Raw genomic sequence first — 18589 nt, 5'->3', positions numbered from 1 at the left:
ATTAAAGCTTTAAAATTAGGCAAATTTAATCTTTCTGCAAGAGAACAAAGCAGAATCTGATTCAGGATAAACACGAGGAGTTCGAATCTTGCCTGGGAAAGGCATCTTCCCAGCACGAAATTGCTCCACCATCAATTCATCTAGTGACTTATTGTTGACATGCCAATACCAAAATAGCAAAATCTCTAATAGAAACGATTGTATGCTGCTTTCTCCCCCTACAGTCCTTCCTTCAGTCAATTCAATGACTCAGCAGCACAAATAGATACATCCCTCTTCATATTCAAGCCTGTTTGTTACACAGAAGGCAGATTTCCAGAACAGCTCTAGTTAGTGACAAGGAGCTGAGCATTTCCATGGATTATAGGAACTAAGCCTACCACGAAGAATCACATCCCCATCAGTGAAGAGGAGGGAGAGGGCTAAAATAGAGTTCGTGTTGAGTGTGATGTATGTGTAAAGATCTAGAGATTAAGGAAAGTAGGACGAAGTGCTAAAGTCATAAGACCATTTAATGACTCTGCATATATGCCTGTGGGTAGGGAGGGGCTTTACACCTTTACAGAACTTGAAAGTATGGGCTTATGTATGCCTCTACAGAAATGCAATTTGAAGATATTATCTTCTAGACCAGCACTGTCCAATAGAACTTTGTGTGATGTGTCCGTACTGTCCAATACAGTAGCCACTGACATCATGTGGCTTTTGAGCACTTGAAATGTGGCTCATGTGACTGAGAAACTGAATTTTTTATTTCAATTAATTTTAACCAATTTAAATAGCCACATGAGGTTAGTGGCTACCTTACTGGATAGCACATTACTAGACTATAAATAGGTATCTTTATAGGTATCAACTATTTTAGACGTAGAAACATTTTAGAGGCCGTCAGCGACAAACGTATGACTTGTCTATGTCCCGGGAAGGGGTGGTGCTCCTGACTACGTCTAAATAAGCAGTGCTTTCGCGCAGTGCAGCTTCTGTGCAGAATGAGAGCTGATCTGATTAGACAGAGTGAGTAGAGGGTGGAAACTTCTACTCTGCTTGGCTTCTGATGTCTGTCTTTCCAAAATTGTTCTTAATTGCTTGGACAATACTGCTCCTCAGATTAATCAGAACTTTATGGGTCCCTCAGAAAGAATAGTTGCATCTTCCATTGGCATCATTGCCTTTGGTTAACAAATTGGCAACAGCTTAGATATATCTGTCAGAATTGGGTAACAGCTGTGATCAGGGCTCCTGAGACTACAGAAGTTTGATTTCAGGGTGTCATCAGGTCCTGTGACTCACGGATGTCTGGAACGCCTGCTTGCTAAGGCCTGTAATTCCAGAGTATATGCTATTGATAGCTATAAAAATGCAAATCCTCCAGAGAAGTAAATCTTGGAGCTACTGTCCTTTGACACATTTGATAGGGACAGTGGACACCAGTTATCTGGGAGGAAACTCTATAAATATGGAAAAGATAAAAGAACTAGGAGGACAGACGTCCCAAAACATATTTCATCTACTACAGAAATCTGCCTAAGGCTTGTGTGATTTTATAAGATGTAAGATAGCACCTTATATGGCTATTATAAGGATTAAGGATTAACTAGATTTTATTAATGTAAAATACTTTAAACTTCTACTTTTAGAGTTTTCATAGTTCTCACAAAATTTATTTTTCTGTTAATAAAGAAATGTCAGGTTACCAAAAAAAAAAAAAAAAAAGAAGAAGAAGAAAGAAAAAGCATCACCCATAATTTTAATACTTAACAAAACAATGATTAGCATATTTTCTTTCTGGTCTTTTTTGTATGCAGGATTTTTTAGTTTTCTTTACACAGTTACAACCATAGTGTGCATACAGTTTTGTAACCTGACTTCAAGCTTCTCAAGCTAGGCATTAGATAAAGGAATATTACAACATGTCTAGGATAACTAGGTCATTTAATATCTGTCTGTCTCTGAAATTTTCTGCCCTTAATTCAACCTGGGGACTGTGGCAATGATGCACAGTGATGAGAATTCCAATATAAACAACATCCTTGAAAAATGCACATGTGCCTGTTTTAACATTTAAGGTCTTTCAGATCTTAGTAGCCCTCTGTGAGACTTTAGCATGGTGTGAATTATGTGGTACAGGAAAATCAAGTGCTTGCTCAAACCTGGCTGGAGTTAAATGAAAATACCAAAGGCCCCATGGGAAGTGAGGGAGGTACCTGGTGTGTTACATGTGTTATCCCATTTAATCTTCATCAAACCCAGTCAGGTAGGTATTATCAACCACACATTAGACATGAGAGGTTGACAAACTTGCCCAAGTTTGTATTATTAAGTAGCAGAACAAAGATTAGCACACGGGTCTTTCCAATACATGCACTGGGCAGGTAAACAAGAATGCATATAAACTCTTCATTTAGAAAGGAAAAGAGGGGTTTAAAAAAAATGTTTACAACTAGAATGTATTCATGTATTTCTTGAGGAGAAAGATTGGGTTTTTTTTTTCTTTTTGTGAGGAAGACTGGCCCTGAGCTAACATCTGTTGCCAATCTTCCTCTTTTTGCTGAGGAAGATGGTCCCTGAGCTAACATCTGTGCCAATCTTCCTCTACTTTGTATGTGGGACGCCACCACAGCATGGCTTGATGAAGGATGAGTAGGTCCACGCCTGGGATCTGAACCTGTGAACCCCGGGCCGCTGAAGCAGACGCACAAATTTAACCACTATGCCATTGGGCAGGTCCCAAAGACTGTTTTTAAAGAAACCATTAAAGAAAGGGAAAATAAAGAAAATATCCCTCTAAGAGTTAGTCACCTCTGATAGTACCAGAAATGGCAAGTGGCATACTTTTAAGGACATCCTTGGTAATTAAGGCAACTTTGCATAATCTCCTACAACACCAAAGAGAAAACATCGGGTCCTACTAAATAGGATTAAATGTCCATGTCAGCCCAAGAGCCTCAAGACTTCCCCTTATATTGCTACTAGTTCTGTGAAGCCTCTGACTATACAAATGAAAGAATGGAATGTGAATGGGGCGGGGGCGGGGGAGGGGCAAAGAGCAGAGGTTCTCAGATTGGTTAGAAGGCAACATGTAACCTACTGTGTTGCTCATCTGCTGTTTGCCAAATAGTAGCAAATCTGTGTTACAGGAAGTTGGAAGCCTCAAATAATTCTGCACCTGACGTATACACTGTTGTTGCGAACATATCTTGCCAGCAAAATGTGTCTCTAGAGCCCTGGAGCAATGTCTGGCTACATCCTGGATGCTAATCAGGACTATCTCCTTTCACCAGAGGGCCTCTAAACTTCCAGCCCTATATCCACCGCATCTCGCCACATCTGCTGGAAATCCATGGCTTGCCTTTTTCCCTCTCCTAGTTTCCATGGAGACGCAACAGTTTACTTTTTTCCCCCAACTCTAAGCCACGGTTATTTTTAACTGTAAAACTCTGAGCCAGGTCACAGCTGGGATCTGGAAGATGCAATGACGTCTATAGCCACCCTTCTCTCCCACAGACGCCTTCTTTTGTGCAGTTGCTGGGGGTGGAGGCACTCCTGGGAGATTTTGCTCTCAAAAGCGTTTTGCTTTGCATCATGAAGTTAAACCGATGCTGACTTAGATCTGACAGGTGTCCTGAATCTGAAACTATGCACGCCCAAAACAAGGCAAAGATTTTCTTGTTGGGGCAGGGCCACCAGGTAAGATTGACATTGCTGTCACCTGTGGCTAGAGCTTAGATGAATGCCCTTTGGTAAAAATATATCAAGGAGTCATCCACTAGGGAAAAATAAGGGCTCTGGCTCCTGCCTGCACCCCCCCCCCCCCCCCACCTTAGAGTGGCTTTTTCTGTTGCAGCTTGACCTTGGTTAAAAAGAGGCTCCTAATGAGACACGGTGTGGAAAAGCTGTTCCACCTCTCCAAAGCAGACAGCAAATTCCCATGGGACCAGGGTTGCAACACTGCTGCCCTCCTCCTCTAAGGAAAGGTCAAATCAGTCCACCCATCTCTAAGGCCCCTGGCTAGGGTCTTCATGGCATTTCTGAACTTTTCCCTCCCTTATAATATTTTTTTTGGGGGGAAAGCTATTAAATTACCCTGAAAAATGCTCTTTTCATCTTAGATAACGTCCTAAGATTGGAAACTGAAAAACATCACTTAGCCCCAATTCAAAATCAGTTTTCTTGCATGGGACATTGATTGGCAACATTAAAATTAAGCTCCAAGTGCAGGTCGATTAATTTTTTTACTTATTAAAATGATATTTTTTTATGTTTTAAAGGAATTCCCTAAATGAAGAGGGATAATAGGGGGTGGGGTGGGGGCGATCCAAATTAGTAGGTATCTATTATTTAATGGGAGAAAAGAGAAGGTTAGGTCATTGTGAACAATTTTAGAAACAGGGAGTATACTTGGCAGATAGCTCTCCAAAGAGAAGAGAGATTCATTAGAAGTGTCAGGAGTTGGCACTTAGCTGTCAGTTCACTGAAGAAGGGTGATAAGATGACAGCATTTCAGCATTTTTGCCTTGATTAAGAAAGTGTTGGTTTCTTAAAACAATTATGAGGTCTTCTCCTTTCCACAATTCCTAAGATGCTACTTCTGTTCAACATAACTCTGGACCAAGGTAGGATTATTAGCAAGCCACCTGGAACCTTTCTGCCACATAAGACCTCAGGGGAAAACAGAGCAAGCTGAAAAAAAAGTGTTGTTTGGTTAAGAATGAGAGATTAATTCAACCAAATGATTAGTTTGGTGCCACGGAAATCCATCTCCTGTGCTCCAAAGTAGAAAATAAGTGCATCAGACTTAAGTACTCAGCCATCAAAGACGGGAAGCAAGTCTGGGCTGGCAAAGGTTAACCGCAGGCTTCCAAAGACAAGGGGAAGTACTGTGACATTCAGGGATACGCCTATTAAATCAAATTTTTTGTTGCTCTCCATTTTGGGTTTTAAACCTTTTAATGGTCACTCTCCACATTCTTATCTCAACTTCCTTATACCTACTCTTGACAGGGAAAGGGGGCTCAGTACCCAATGCACTTGAAAGGGAAGGGGGCCCAGTATACAATGCATAACCATCAAGTAATTCACAGTGACAAAGGAATTTTAATGGCAGGTGAAAGACATTCATCCTTCCCTTAAATACCTATGTCTCTTGGCTTGTAAGCCTAGTCAATCACATCAAAGGGCAGTTGATACTCTTTCATCACAGTACATCTCAACTGATAGAAGCCAAGGCAGAAGGCAATCACTGAAGAGAAAAAGACAGATATAGAAACTGGCTTTCCAGACTTCTCAGAAATTATTCACCTGTCCCCCCACCCCTCAAAAGCAGCACACTAACACTCAGTTTTTTTTTTTTTTTTTTTTTGCTGAGGAAGATTCACCCTGAGCTAACATCTGTTGCCAATCTTCCCCTATTTGTATGTGAGCTGCCACCACAGCATGGCCACTGACAGATAAGTAGTGTAGGTCCGTACTTGGGAACCAAACCCCAGCCACTGAAGTGGAGCACCCCAAACTTAACCACTACACCACCAGGGCTGGCTCTAACACTCAGTACTGATGCATATTTCATGGATAAGCTACTTAGGTTCCAAAATATTCCCTAAATGCTCTTCACTATTGTTCTCACTCCCAAAGTAAGGGCCTATGTCAGCAGGACCATTACTACGCTCTCCAAGCTGCCCTGAGCCTGCTTACACTCCGAGATCCTGCTCAATTTCACTTACATGCAGTCAAAAGGGCTGGTTATTGTCTGACTGAAGAAAAATCCTTTGCCTTAGCTGGGCTACCTCTTCTACACAAGGCCACAGACATGGCAGTGTCCCACTCTACCAGAGCCGGTCCTTTCTGGCAGATCTAGGAGAGGTTAACCACATCTGGCTAAGCACTGTGGAAAGGAAAGCAAAGCTTCCAGATCAGTACTTCTCGAATCAAACTTTAATTTTTAGAAATTCAAAGAAAAAGCCAGGTATGTGTAAGTTGTGGAAAAGCTTTTTGTGTTAACAATAATACAGTGTATATCTAGAAGGTATTTCCAAAGACGTCCTTAAAAATGGATGAGCGATCTCCCAGAATGCTGTTTAGAATCAGGGTACCATGCTCTTGCCTAGAGACCAGTGAAAAGTGCTTAGGAGTAAATCTCAGTGAGTTTTTCCAAGATTCTCTATGTAATTTGGGCCTCTGATTCTTCATACTGGAAACTTTTTTTCTCTTATTATATATCTACATATTTCCTAAAGCTAGAATGACTTACCAACTGGAATTTTATTGTTATTGATCAACATCACTGGTTTTCTTCCCTTTCCAGCTAACCACAAGCTGATGATTTCCTTACTCAAAACTGGGAAACTCGTTCTTATCTCTCAGCAAGGACTGGTTAATTAACTGAGTCCAGATTTAAAAGGGTGGGGGGGGGGGGCGGGTAGGTTGTAAACAATAAAAGGATGAAAACTGGAACCTAAGAAAAGATAAACTGAATAGTGAGTTGGTCTCATGAGAGACAGTGTAGGTCTTTGAGCCCAAGAAAGGGTCATTACATAGAAAGAAATTTTTGTTCTCTATTTCCTACCACTGACAGAGAAGGATATGCATAATATTCCAGCAGGAACCTTTAATGTTAAATTGCAATAAAAATTCCTAAGAGTAAAAGGTCTTTATTCATGTTGTTGAGTTTCAGAGTAAACTCTCCCTCTTCTGAGATGATCTGAACTAAGAGAGACCTCTGTTAGTGTAGTTGGGTTTATAGCTAACCCCGTTTAGCAGCAAAGGGGAAGGATGGAATATTCTTTGAAAGGTCCTTGTTAGCTCTGGATTTTTTAGTAACAAGAAAGGGCTTTCTCCAGCCCAGTGGCACAGGGGTTAAGTTTGCATATTCTGCTTCGGTGGCCTAGGGTTCACCGGTTCAGATCCCAGGTGCTAGGCACTGCTTGTCAAGCCATGCTGTGGCAGGCGTCCCACATATAAAGTAGAGGAAAATAGGCATGAATGTTAGCTCAGGGACAGTCTTCCTCAGCAAAAAGAGGAGGATTGGTGGCAGATATTAGCTGAGGGCTAATCTTCCTCAAAAAAAAAAAAAAAAAAAAAAAAGGCAGGCCTTTCTTCGGTGGTAAGAGCATGGAAGGAAATAACATACTTAAGCCAGCCACATCAAATATCAGCAAGTGCTTTTCTATTATAAATGCGAAATTTTGCAAAGTTGGGTTTACCAAAATAATAATAATCCTACTTTCTAAAATCCAGTATTTGAAATTACAGCCTCTTCTTCTATCATTATTTTGATCCATGCCATTTTCATCTAATCTACTGATTCCCCATCACTTTTTCAGAGTTCAACTGGTTCCAAGGTTTCTATCAGACTGTCTTACCATCCTCCCACTCCTAACTACCACAGCTGCCCCTTGTGTCCTAGCCAACTAAACCTCTCGGCACCATTTTCCTTACTCCCACTGCTGCCTCCACACCATCCTCCACCCACTGTCTGGAACAGTCTCCCCAACCATCTGCTGTTTTCTCTCTCCCCTCTTGATCTTGTCATTGGCTCAAAAGCTCACCTCTCCCAGGAAGCCTTCCGATACCAAGACTAAGGACTCTTCAGACTATAACAGACATCACCTGACATTGATGTCTCATGCATCCCAAATTTTTAGAAAAGGAACTACCTTTCAGGGATAAGACACAATCCCTTTATACCAACTAGGGGTGCTGGTGGTAGCATAATACGTTTTGTTTTTTTTTTGAGGAAGATTAGCCCTGAGCTAACTACTGCCAATCCTCTTCTTTTTGCTGAGGAAGACTGGCCCTGAGCTAACATCCATGCCCATCTTCCTCTACTTTATACGTGGGACGCCTGCCACAGCATGGCTTGCCAAGCAGTGCCATGTCTGCACCTGGGCCGCCGAGAAGCGGAACGTGCGAACTTAACTGCTGCACCACAGGGCCGGCCCCTAGAATACGTTTTCTAAGAGATATAACTATGCAAAGAAAAGACACCATTTCCACAAGCCACTCTTTTTAAAGACTGAAGTCCTTTATTCTAATTCCCCCAGATCCTAAGAGTTTCCTTTTCATTTGTAACTCTCTAGGAGAAGTCTATTAGCAAGCTGCATGCATATTTACATCAGTCAAAACGTTTGAGCAGATACTTCCAACAAAGCATGTAATATTTCAATTAGATATTTTGAAAATTGAAGGAATTAAAGAATCTGTCAGCTACTGGAGGCAATGTGTGCAGACTGTGAAGTTATTTCTATACAGAACTTTGCTTCTAGCAGCAATGGGATAACCATGGCTCTGAGTGTGGCTTCTTACTCTGCAGAAAGATTTGAAGACCAAGTTTCAGATGTGGGGGGTACTCACCCCCGCACCTAGTGAGTCCCATATATGAAACTACTTTACTTTTGTTTTAAAAGTAGCTTTTATTGCAGGCTAGCCTTTAACCATTGAGAAATTAGGGTTCAGGTCTCAATCCAAGCAAAGCTGAGGTCAGTTGTATCAACTCCATCCTCAGGGGCCTGGTATCCAGGGCAAGAACAGGGTGAGTCCAGGACACACATGTTAGCAGAGACACTGCAGCATGATGAGGCGGGCATCCAACACCCGAAGTGTGCTTTCGTTACCAGAATATTTGACACACCCGCAAATCAGGTAGCAAAACATTTTAATCCATTAATTCTAAAAATAACACATTTTATATCCAGTGCCACCTCCTCAAAAGTCTACTGCAGATTAGACAGACTGCAAAGTACAAAGCCAGACATTAAAGTTAAAGATGCAGTTTGGGACAAGACCATCATGGGGAGATTTTCCTCCCCTTGGATCATAAACTTAAGCTGTCAGCTTAAAAAGTCCTCAGAAGGAAAGAGAGAGGCTCTATAACCCTTCTCTTTATTTTAAATCTGTCTGTAATGTTTGAAGGCAAAACAGATGATCAGAAAACCAACCTCCCAAATACAAGGATCTGAGCTGGACTCCTGGGACTAAAGATTGGTTTAGTTCTATTTCTACCAACACTGTGATGTGAGGTACTATGGTTCTTGTTTTAGTTACAAGAGGTGTTAGGAATGAAGGCCCACTCACATTTAATAATAGCTTATCTAGCACATAACTCTACAGCACAATACCAACAACAGGAGTGTTTTAGAGGAGGGTGGAGAGGAAAGTAGACATTAATACAACTTAAGGTTTCCTTTGTCCTTCCCTTCTTTTTTACAATGAGAATTCAGCTCAAAAATGAAACTCTCCAGAATGCCCGCACTGTCCTTTGGCCCAGCACATCCCAGACTTGTGATTTCTGGTCCCAAGCCCTTAGAGCCTCAGGCTTTAGTGATGTATCCTTCTCGGATGAGGAAATCGTAGATTTTCCGGGTTTTGTTCACATCTATCTTGATGAGTGCTCTTGCCTGTGCCAGTCTCAAGCCTCCTTGCTTGTTACATTCGTTCAATAGAGCAGATTTGTATTCTAAATAGGCTCCTGGGACCAACCTCACCATCTGACAGAGCTGCAAGACATGGCAAATTTAATAAACATTAACATCTGTCATTTTCATAATTTAATCCAGCAGGTATAGCCAAAATAAAATTTTAAAAATGACATCAACCTCCAACTATTTATAGGAGCTGTTAGGTGGCTGGACCGCATTCCATTTAGTCTCCTCTTTGGAGAGACTATTCCCTAAAGACAGACACTCAGGAAGAGAAAGCCGGGGTAGGATGCTGGGAGAGCCTTTAGCAGGTGTTGGCTGGCTCGCCTGGGTTCGTCAGGGAAGACAAGTATGTGTCCTGAGGAGCTGCCTGGGTTGAGGCCCAGCCCAGCACATTCCAACACAGCCAGTCAGGGAAGAGCCACAGGACACAGTTGGGGCGGGGGTGCAGCTACTTGGATGCCCAAGTGTGAATCACATTATTTTTAGTATCGGCATAAAGTAGTAAGTAGTCTCTGCTTTTGTGATACATTTCCCACTTTAGAGGGACAGGAGACAGAGACATGGCTAAGAGGCCACTTTAGCTGTCTAGAAAGCTGGCTCAATTCCAGTTCACCTGCTATTATCCAGCAGTAAGCAGTCCGAGGCCACCACTTTGTAGGTAAGAACAACAACTGCTTGGGACTTAGGCCATTCCGTCCATAAATCAGAAGGGCCTGTGAGCTTCTTCAGCAATACTTCCATGGAACACGTACTTCCTTCTACTCTCAAACTAATCTTTACCATTCCTGGTGGAGAAAAGGAAAGACTAAACTAGCCCCTACTCCGCGACTCTTCCTCACTCTCTGACCTGAGTTGATGACCTGGAGCGGCAGATGTGGGGCCTGATCTTTGGAACTGTAAAAACACGTGAGCAATAAAAGAGAAACTCCCCTTGGGAATGCACTTCAGAGCCATCGCACATTCTTTTGAAAATGCTTGATGATGACTCTTGAGGCTGGACTTAAATTTTAGAAACAGCCAAAAGTAACATGAAGACAAACCTGATGATTATAATGGGAAAAAAAAATAGGTCATGGCATTTTTTAATCAAAATTAATGTACGACTATATATGATGACAAATTCCTTTCTTTATGCTTATAAACATGCTATGGAAACAATTCCGAAAATCTTCTAAGTGATGATTATATTGTTGGAATAAGTGTAGAACTTCTCAAAGTGACCACTCTAATGGGAAATAATCATTTTCATATACAAGTGATTTTAAGTTAATAAAAACTCAATTTCATTTACATAAAGCACTTAGCACAGTATTTGTACATGGTAAATGCTCAATAAATGACAGCTGCTATTATTCAGATTTACACATCCCATGTTCTTCTCTCAGAAGATGAATGGTGGCAGTCGATAAGGAAAGGAGCTCTCTGAAACCTGCTGAGGTTCATTCTTCAGCTCAACTTCTAGCATGGACTAGACCTGGACATGTATGTTACATGAGCAGAACAAAATGGGTTTGATCCTGCAAAATGGGTTTGATCATGACAACCCAAAGCATAATCAGCCCCTACTCTCTTTCCTCTAGCTCCCCTTCTTTTTCTTACCTCCTTTTCTTTCTCATTCAGCTTCTCTGTGCCAGGAAGGCCAGTGAGGTTCAAGGGTGGTGCACTTCGTCTACCTATACACATAGACAGAAAAGAGAATAAATTTCATAGGAGTGACGATTCCTCAAGTATAAAGTATTACAGAGTTCACCACTAACGCCAGGCCAGTTAGGTACAAGATCACTATATCTAGCTGTAGGAACTCTCTACCCATCACCTCAGGCCTCAGTTTAGCTAGGAACATGGGCACCCCAATGTTCACTTGAAAATAAAAATGGTAATTCATGTGCCCTTTGCTCTGCTACACTACACATACAATCACATATCCCTTAGCATCAAATATGACTACTTACCACAGTAGTTATCACCCATTTCTTCCTAACCAGTAGGAGATTCTAATATCTAAAGCCCAGATGTCATCCAGTTAAGAAAGGTCATACACTGCTGGCCTTGGCAGCTGATGAGTAGAAATAACAACTCTGCAGGAGAGACATTTCCTAACCCTTGCTACTCTGCCAGCAGTACAAGGCAAATATGGTAATTAACCAAGTACCATTTGCCTTCAGATCAAAGGCAGACTGTTAGGCCAGCAAAAGTCCCGTCTTATTTATTATGTGAGGGAATATCTGTTCCTTCCAAAGTAGCCCTGTTTACCTGAAAGATCTACACGGAGGAACAATGAACCATTATATGGCAAAGCAGAGGCTGAGGTGAACTCACATACCTGAGAAAGAAACCCAAGTATGAGGTCACTGCCCAGGATGGGAAGCTTGATGTGCAAAATTTTTTGGTTTTGTTTTGAATGTCTATTTGGGATTACTGTTCAGTTGGGCATGGATGGACTGAGTCAAGCAAAAGAAAACGTAGAATAATATATTAACAAGTTTTATGGGGGCTGCCGTTTAGGTGGTGGAGGAAAAGGGGAGGGACTGTTATAGGCGGCTCTGCTAGAAAACAGGCTTACCTACAACATCAACAAAGGGGTAAGGGCTTCCCCATAACCGACAGGCCTAGCCTCACCCTAAATGCTGAAAAAGGGAGACTAAAATCATTAGTGCCTTACTAAAGTTACCAGACTCTGAGTTACACTCAATGATCCAGGCTCCTAACTGTGCATTGCCTTAGGAGCAACTCAGAGCATGAAGGGGAGCAAGGGGTTTCCTCAACCTAACTATAGAGGATGAGGAAGGCTAACATCAGTCTAGGAAGCAACAAGGAATAAGGGAGTGCAGATGGTCCAGAAAACACAAATACCAAAGTTGCATGGTCATATTAGTTCATTCATTTTAGTTAGCCAATATATACATATATATTTTTTTTAAAGATTGGCACCTGAACTAACAACTGTTGCCAATCTTCTTCTTTATTTTTTTTATTGCTTTTTCTCCCCAAATCCCCCCAGTACATAGTTGTATATTTTAGTTGTGGGTCCTTCTAGTTGTGGCATGTGGGATGCCACCTCAGTGTGGCCTAACAAGCAGTGCCATGTCTGCACCCAGGATCTGAACTGGCAAAACCTTGGGCTGCCGAAGCAGAGTACACGAACTTAACCACTCGGCCATGGGGCCGGCCCTGAGTTAGCCAATTATTAAGTTATTTGTATTTCTGTATTTAGATTGGGGCAGGTTGGAAGTAAAAAACTTGTAAGATAAAACTTGGATTTAGCTGTCTTGGCTACTCCCTTAAAGACTCTCTTTTCTCCTTTGAGTTAAGAAATAATTACTTGAAACAAAAGGATAAATGGAAAAGAAAAGGTATCATCCTGAAAGCAGCCTTCTCTGAGGCCTGCCTAGATCCTGAATCTACTGAGAGGTTGTCCATGGGATCACGAAGTCTGTTGTTCCAAGCTTCCAAAGAATGATAAAACTGCAAATGAGTCATCTTCTGGACTAGTCCATCTCTAATCAGTGGAGGGGTCGTATGTTCTGATTAGGAAAGTGGCTAACCTACCACATGGAGCAGAGGTGACTAATACCACCCTGAAGTGGCTAATCTACCAAATGGAGCAGGGTAACTAACACTACCCTGAACTACCAGTCATTGACTACCAAGCACCAAGGGATTACCAGATAGTATACGGCTTAATCTTGCTCTGTACATACCCAAAGAGGTAAGATAAGAAACAGAAATATCTTTTTTTTTTTTAAAGATTTTATTTTTTTCCTTTTTCTCCCCAACACTCCCCGGTACATAGTTGTATATTCTTCGTTATGGGTCCTTCTAGTTGTGGCATGTGGGATGCTGCCTCAGCGTGGCTTGATGAGTGGTGCCATGTCTGCACCCAGGATTCGAACTGACGAAACACTGGGCCGCCTGCAGCGGAGCATGTGAACTTAACCACTCGGCCACGGGGCCGGCCCCAGAAACAGAAATATCTTAAGCCTCCAATTTATAAAGAAATTCTTGCATTTCTGGCAAGTAACATGCCTCTTTGCTCATATAGGATACAAAACCTTTAATTTATCCCCGGCAAGACAAATCTCAAAATTTGTTGTAGATAGGGCCAGCCCTGTGGCCTAGTGGTTAAGTTTGTCACTCTCCACTTCAGCAGCCTGAGTGTGGTTCCTGGGCACACACCTACACCCCTTGTCAATGGCCATGCTGTGGCGGCAACCCACATACAAAATAGAGGAAGACTGGCACAGATGTTAGCTCAGGACAAATCTTCCTCAGCAAAAAGAGGAAGATTGGCAGCAGATGTTAGCTCAGGGAAAATCTGCCTCAGCAAAGAAAAAAAAAAAGGAAAGAAAGAAAGAAAAAGAAAAAAATTTGTGGTAGATACAACCATAGTAAACTAACTGCCCATGAACACTGGTAAAATAAAGCAAACACCTCTCTGGAGTCCTTTCTTCTCCTTTCTCTGTACTCTAATTCTGAGGAAAGTGTCTGTCTAGCCATGAAGACTCTGAAAACCTGCTGATGTTTATAAATTGGGATAACACTCAAGTTACCTTTACTCTGCCTAAACACTCTGCTCACACAAAGTAGGGAGGGATTGTTGGGTCACCACAATCTCTAGAATGAAAGCTTCACAATCAAGACTTGCTCCAGCCTGAAAAATAATTACCTGAATTTGAAGCCATTGGAACGGAAGGACTCAGGCCAGAATCACTACAACAAAGAGGAATTTAAACTTATGTCACAGCAAAGAAAGCAATTTCCAAAACCCCGTGGGGGACTGGGCGCCATTTATCGGGTTGGTTACTTTGAAGAGATTAACAAGATAGACTGCACTACATTTTCCAGGATATCCCACTGCACTAACCAGGAAAGGAATCTGTTCTGGGGGAGTGGGGGAATCGCTTGGATTTGTTAAGAAGAGCTCTTAGCCTGGAACATCACTGAGACCATTCACAGGGAAAGGACAGGAACATGATTCTCCAATGGAAATCAAAGCTATAGATACGGAGGCAAAGAGAAGGCATGGGTGGAGGGAATTTACTAATTTTAAAAAATAAGATCAAAGTGGGATTCTAGGAAGCCAAATATATTTCTCAAAACTGTCATTACCACACAGTTTCTGAGACAGACTGCTAAAATTTTCTGAATTCTTCTAGCTACCCAGTTACTATTTCTCTGCCATTCAGGGTAGGGTGCCTGTGGAAATTCTGAAAACACGTAAAGGCCAAAGCATCCAAGGGGATGTTCCTTCACTCTGGACGAATTACTCACATGTCAGCTTGCCGGCGGAGCCACTGCTGGCAAGCACTACTGTCCTGGATATACTGGAGAACTTCAGAGAGCATGGTGCGTTTAAGACGCTCCTCCTCTCGTGTCTTCTTGAGGTGATCATAGGTTCTGGCACCTGGAGGGGTAAAAAACAAACACGAGGACTACAACAACAAGGCAGCAGAACTACCTGCAGAGCTACCTAACTGACCAGCAAACAGTTTGTCTTTTTGGTTTCCTTTGCAAAACTGCCCTCACAATTATTTTTCCAAGAGCAAAGTAGATTTCCTCTAGTGAGAAGTCCCTTTTTTGACAAGAAATAAAAATATTTTTATTCCTTTTCTACCTTTAAGAAATTTGAGGGCAAAAAACCCCTGCCAAAGAAAAAGTACAAAGGAAGTAAGAGTAACTCATATTTTCACCCCCTAAAAGTAACTAACTTTTAACACTGTCATATTTGCTTCCTGTTCTATTTTTTTCCATCTATGTATTTTTTGAAGTCGCACAAGCACTATGAACATACACTCTTCCTTAAAAACCAATTAGAGGGGCTGGCCCTGTGGCCAAGTGGTTAAGTTCACATGTTCCACCTCGGGGGCCCAGGGTTTTGCCAGTTCGGATCCTGGGCGTGGACCTACCACCACTCATCAGGCCATGCTGAGGAGGTGTCCCACACAGCAGAATGAGAAGGACCTACAACTGGAATATACAACTATGTACTGGGGGGCTTTGGGAAGAAGAAGAAGAAGAAGAAAAAGATCCTGCATTTAAAAAAAGAGAAAAAACCACCCAATTAAAATTACAAATAAAAATAAGTTGTCATTGACCAGTATTATCCCTTTCCCCTCCTTCCCAGAGGCAATCAACATCAGGTAACCAAAACCTGGTATCAGAGTTTTTTTTTCCTGAGGAAGATTCACCCGAGATAACATCTGTGCCAGTCTTCCCCTACTTTGTATGTGGGTCACTACCACAGCATGGCTGCTGATGAGTGGTACAGGTCCACACCTGGGAACTGAATCTGGGCCGCCGAAGCAGAGAGCAACGAACTCAACCACCAGGCCACGGGGTCAGCCTGGTATCAGAGTTTTGATAGGCATCTTATTAAACAAAGGTTGCACAGTGTTTTTTACATGTTAACAAAGGTACACAGATTCCAAAATACAGCACCAGTGGCTTTCAAACTATGTGCCACAGAGCCCCAGGATACCATGAAGATATCTCAGGCGTTATTGTGAAGAACGAGGGCACCACCACATACTGGTGGTCCTGGGTTCCACACATGCCAAACTATGGGACTTAGACCAAAGTCGTCTCTTTTATCTTATTTATAGATTAGGGCTCCACATAAAATTTCATTTCAAAAACGGTTTCCGTTGTTAAAAATAAAGAACAATTATACTAGGGTGCACTTACACTCACAGGGCTACTTCTTGAGGGTAGTGGGTGGTAGCTTGCAATCAACAGGAAGAAGGAAGAACTACTGAAGATCTTTCCAACAATAACAACAAAACAATAGAAACTGACATTTATCGAGGATTTATTGTGTGCCACATACTGTGCTATGTTTTCATGCATTATAACTCTAAGAGGCTCAGAAAATTGAAACTTGAACAGAATTGCAGATCTGATAAGCAGGAGAGCCAGAATCCAAACCCAAGCTGTCCAAGTCTAGACCTCAAGCTCTTAACTACTATAACACACTGACTGCCTTCCCTCATGACCTGGCTCTACTACAACTATCTCTTTATCACTTTACGTCTTAGTTTCTTCATTAAATGGAACTAACAATACATACATCATTAGTTTGCTATGAGAAATAAATGACACGATCCAGGTGAAATGCTTAGCGTAGGGCCTGGTGCATGGTAAACTGCTGCTATTAGATGTTAGCTGCTCTTAAATAACTGTTATTACTACCTCAAGTAATGGGGAGGCAAGCACCTAGAGCCAGTGAAGCTTGGTTAATAAGAATGATGAGGGGCTGGCCTGGTGGCACAGTGGTTAAGTGCGCACGTTCCGCTTCTCGGCAGCCTGGGGTTCACCGGTTCGGATCCCAGGTGTGGACATGGCACCACTTGGGACACCATGCTGTGGTAGGCGTCCCACATATAAAGTGGAGGAAGATGGCATGGATGTTAGCTCAGGGCCAGGCTTCCTCAGCAAAAAGTGGAGGACTGGCAGTAATTAGCTCAGGGCTAATCTTCCTCAAAAAAAAAAAAAAGAAAAGAATGATGAGACCATCATCATTAAATTTAAAAAGGTTGAGGCTAAAAACTGGAATACAAAATTCCCTTTTTTTTTTAAGAGGCCACGGAATCCTAAGTCTAAAGCAGCACCTCTCTTTTTTGTGTCATAACTTTTATTTTATCTAAGATAATGCATATAATGGTATTTATAAGGATTAAATAGATGCAACTTTACTGGAAAAATAAAAAACTCATTGTGAAAAAAGAAAGCTTGTTTAAAAAAAAATCCATACCACCTCAGACAGAGACTCTTAAGTGTTTGGAAGACACCTGCCATCTGACATAGTGTGTAGCTTAAGCATACTTACTACAAAAATTGGTAATGCCTGCTGTCCTGTATTCCTGGAGTCTTTTGATTTCCCTTCGGAGTTCAAATTCCACTGTTCATCCCAAAAAGAATGAAAGAGAAAAACCGGAAAAACAAAATCAACAAAAATGAGCACTTTTGCTGTTATTTTCAGTAATTCTGCCTTATATAAAAGACTGGGCATTTCCATTTGGGGAATCCTATTTGTTGGTAACATCTCATTAGAAATTTTACCCAAGAGCTGAGAAAAACCTACTCCAGCTGTCTTCTGGCTGCTGTCTCTAGCTGGAGAAAGCAGCTGGAACCATCTCCTAGAAACTTATGAGTAAACTGGCTGAATTCATTTAGCTACAGAAGTAACGAATATAATTTTCTAAATAAGCAAGTTTCCCTGCTCTATTTATCCTCTTAAAAGTTCTATCCACATAACCAAACTCTTTTAAGAAACCGGTCTCTGGTATTACTTGATGTGGCTCGTTTGCAAGGAAAGGACAAAAGCTCTGTGCTCAAGTCCCAGATAGTTTTGTTATAGCTTTTCTCCCATAGAACAAAAGAGCATTGTGTTTCCATAAACCAAAGATTTCTGCCTTCTCTGAGCACACAGATCAGGTTGCACTGCTTGGGTTATTACGTGATAGAACATCCAAATTTGGGTGCTTTAAAATAGAGGATGAAGGAAGAGTCTTGACAATCCACGGGGTGTAGTTCTTTGGAGTGACACATAAACCAGGGATGGCACAAACTGGGACAGGAAGTAAGGGATCAGTCACCAGTAGAAACCACACAAAGAATGCCAACCAAACAGGGTGTTTCGTGAGGACAACCAACCTGGCTCAGATAAATGCCTACAATGCCATGCAAGAAATATCTGCATGATGAGATCGGGGTAAGAGCCTTGGTAAAGTACCTTCCCAGAACTACACTAGGGGGTCAAATACACAAATCTCACGATGAAAAGCATAGACCAAGTCACCCAGTCCAGACTGTTTTAAAGTCTAGGCCTTACTGCCTTAACAACTTCAATTTTTTATCGTGAAAAAATCAAATGGTAACTGGGTAGAGCTCTCTCAGAGAGAAAGGGAAAAGAATGATGGCAGTACTATTTCCATGAGTCATCCAACTCTGCCCCCTTTTTAAAAACTAGTTTTAATACTAAAATATTTATAACTGAAATAATATGATGTCTGAGATTTGCTTCAAAATAATCCAGTTGAAGGTGGGAGGGGAGTGGGTGGTAAAGATGAAACTGGACTGGCCATGTGTTGGTAATTACTAAAGCTGGGTGATAGATACATGAATCCTCATTATACTATTATCTCTACTTTTGTATATATTTGAAGACTCCCATA

General features: G+C 41.7%; 1 protein-coding gene across 6 annotated transcripts in view; it reads right to left on the bottom strand.

The window, feature by feature from the left end:
* Positions 1–7999: 7999 nt before the first annotated feature.
* The window catches only part of TADA2A (transcriptional adaptor 2A), a 49597-nt gene continuing 39007 nt past the window's right edge, over positions 8000–18589 (bottom strand). For all 6 annotated transcript variants that reach the window (XM_070562433.1, XM_070562428.1, XM_070562431.1 and 3 more), the window contains exons 12-16: positions 17242–17313; positions 14688–14820; positions 14083–14126; positions 11016–11089; positions 8000–9491 (exon numbers count right to left, since the gene is read on the bottom strand). In XM_070562433.1, coding sequence (XP_070418534.1) covers positions 9306–9491; positions 11016–11089; positions 14083–14126; positions 14688–14820; positions 17242–17313 — 509 coding nt within the window. In that variant the 3' untranslated portion in view covers positions 8000–9305. The remainder of the gene's footprint in view (positions 9492–11015; positions 11090–14082; positions 14127–14687; positions 14821–17241; positions 17314–18589) is intronic.

This window comes from Equus przewalskii, chromosome 10 (assembly GCF_037783145.1).
Source record: "Equus przewalskii isolate Varuska chromosome 10, EquPr2, whole genome shotgun sequence".
Classification (NCBI taxonomy): Eukaryota; Metazoa; Chordata; class Mammalia; order Perissodactyla; family Equidae; genus Equus; species Equus przewalskii.
This window is presented reverse-complemented; position numbering and strand designations above follow the sequence as displayed.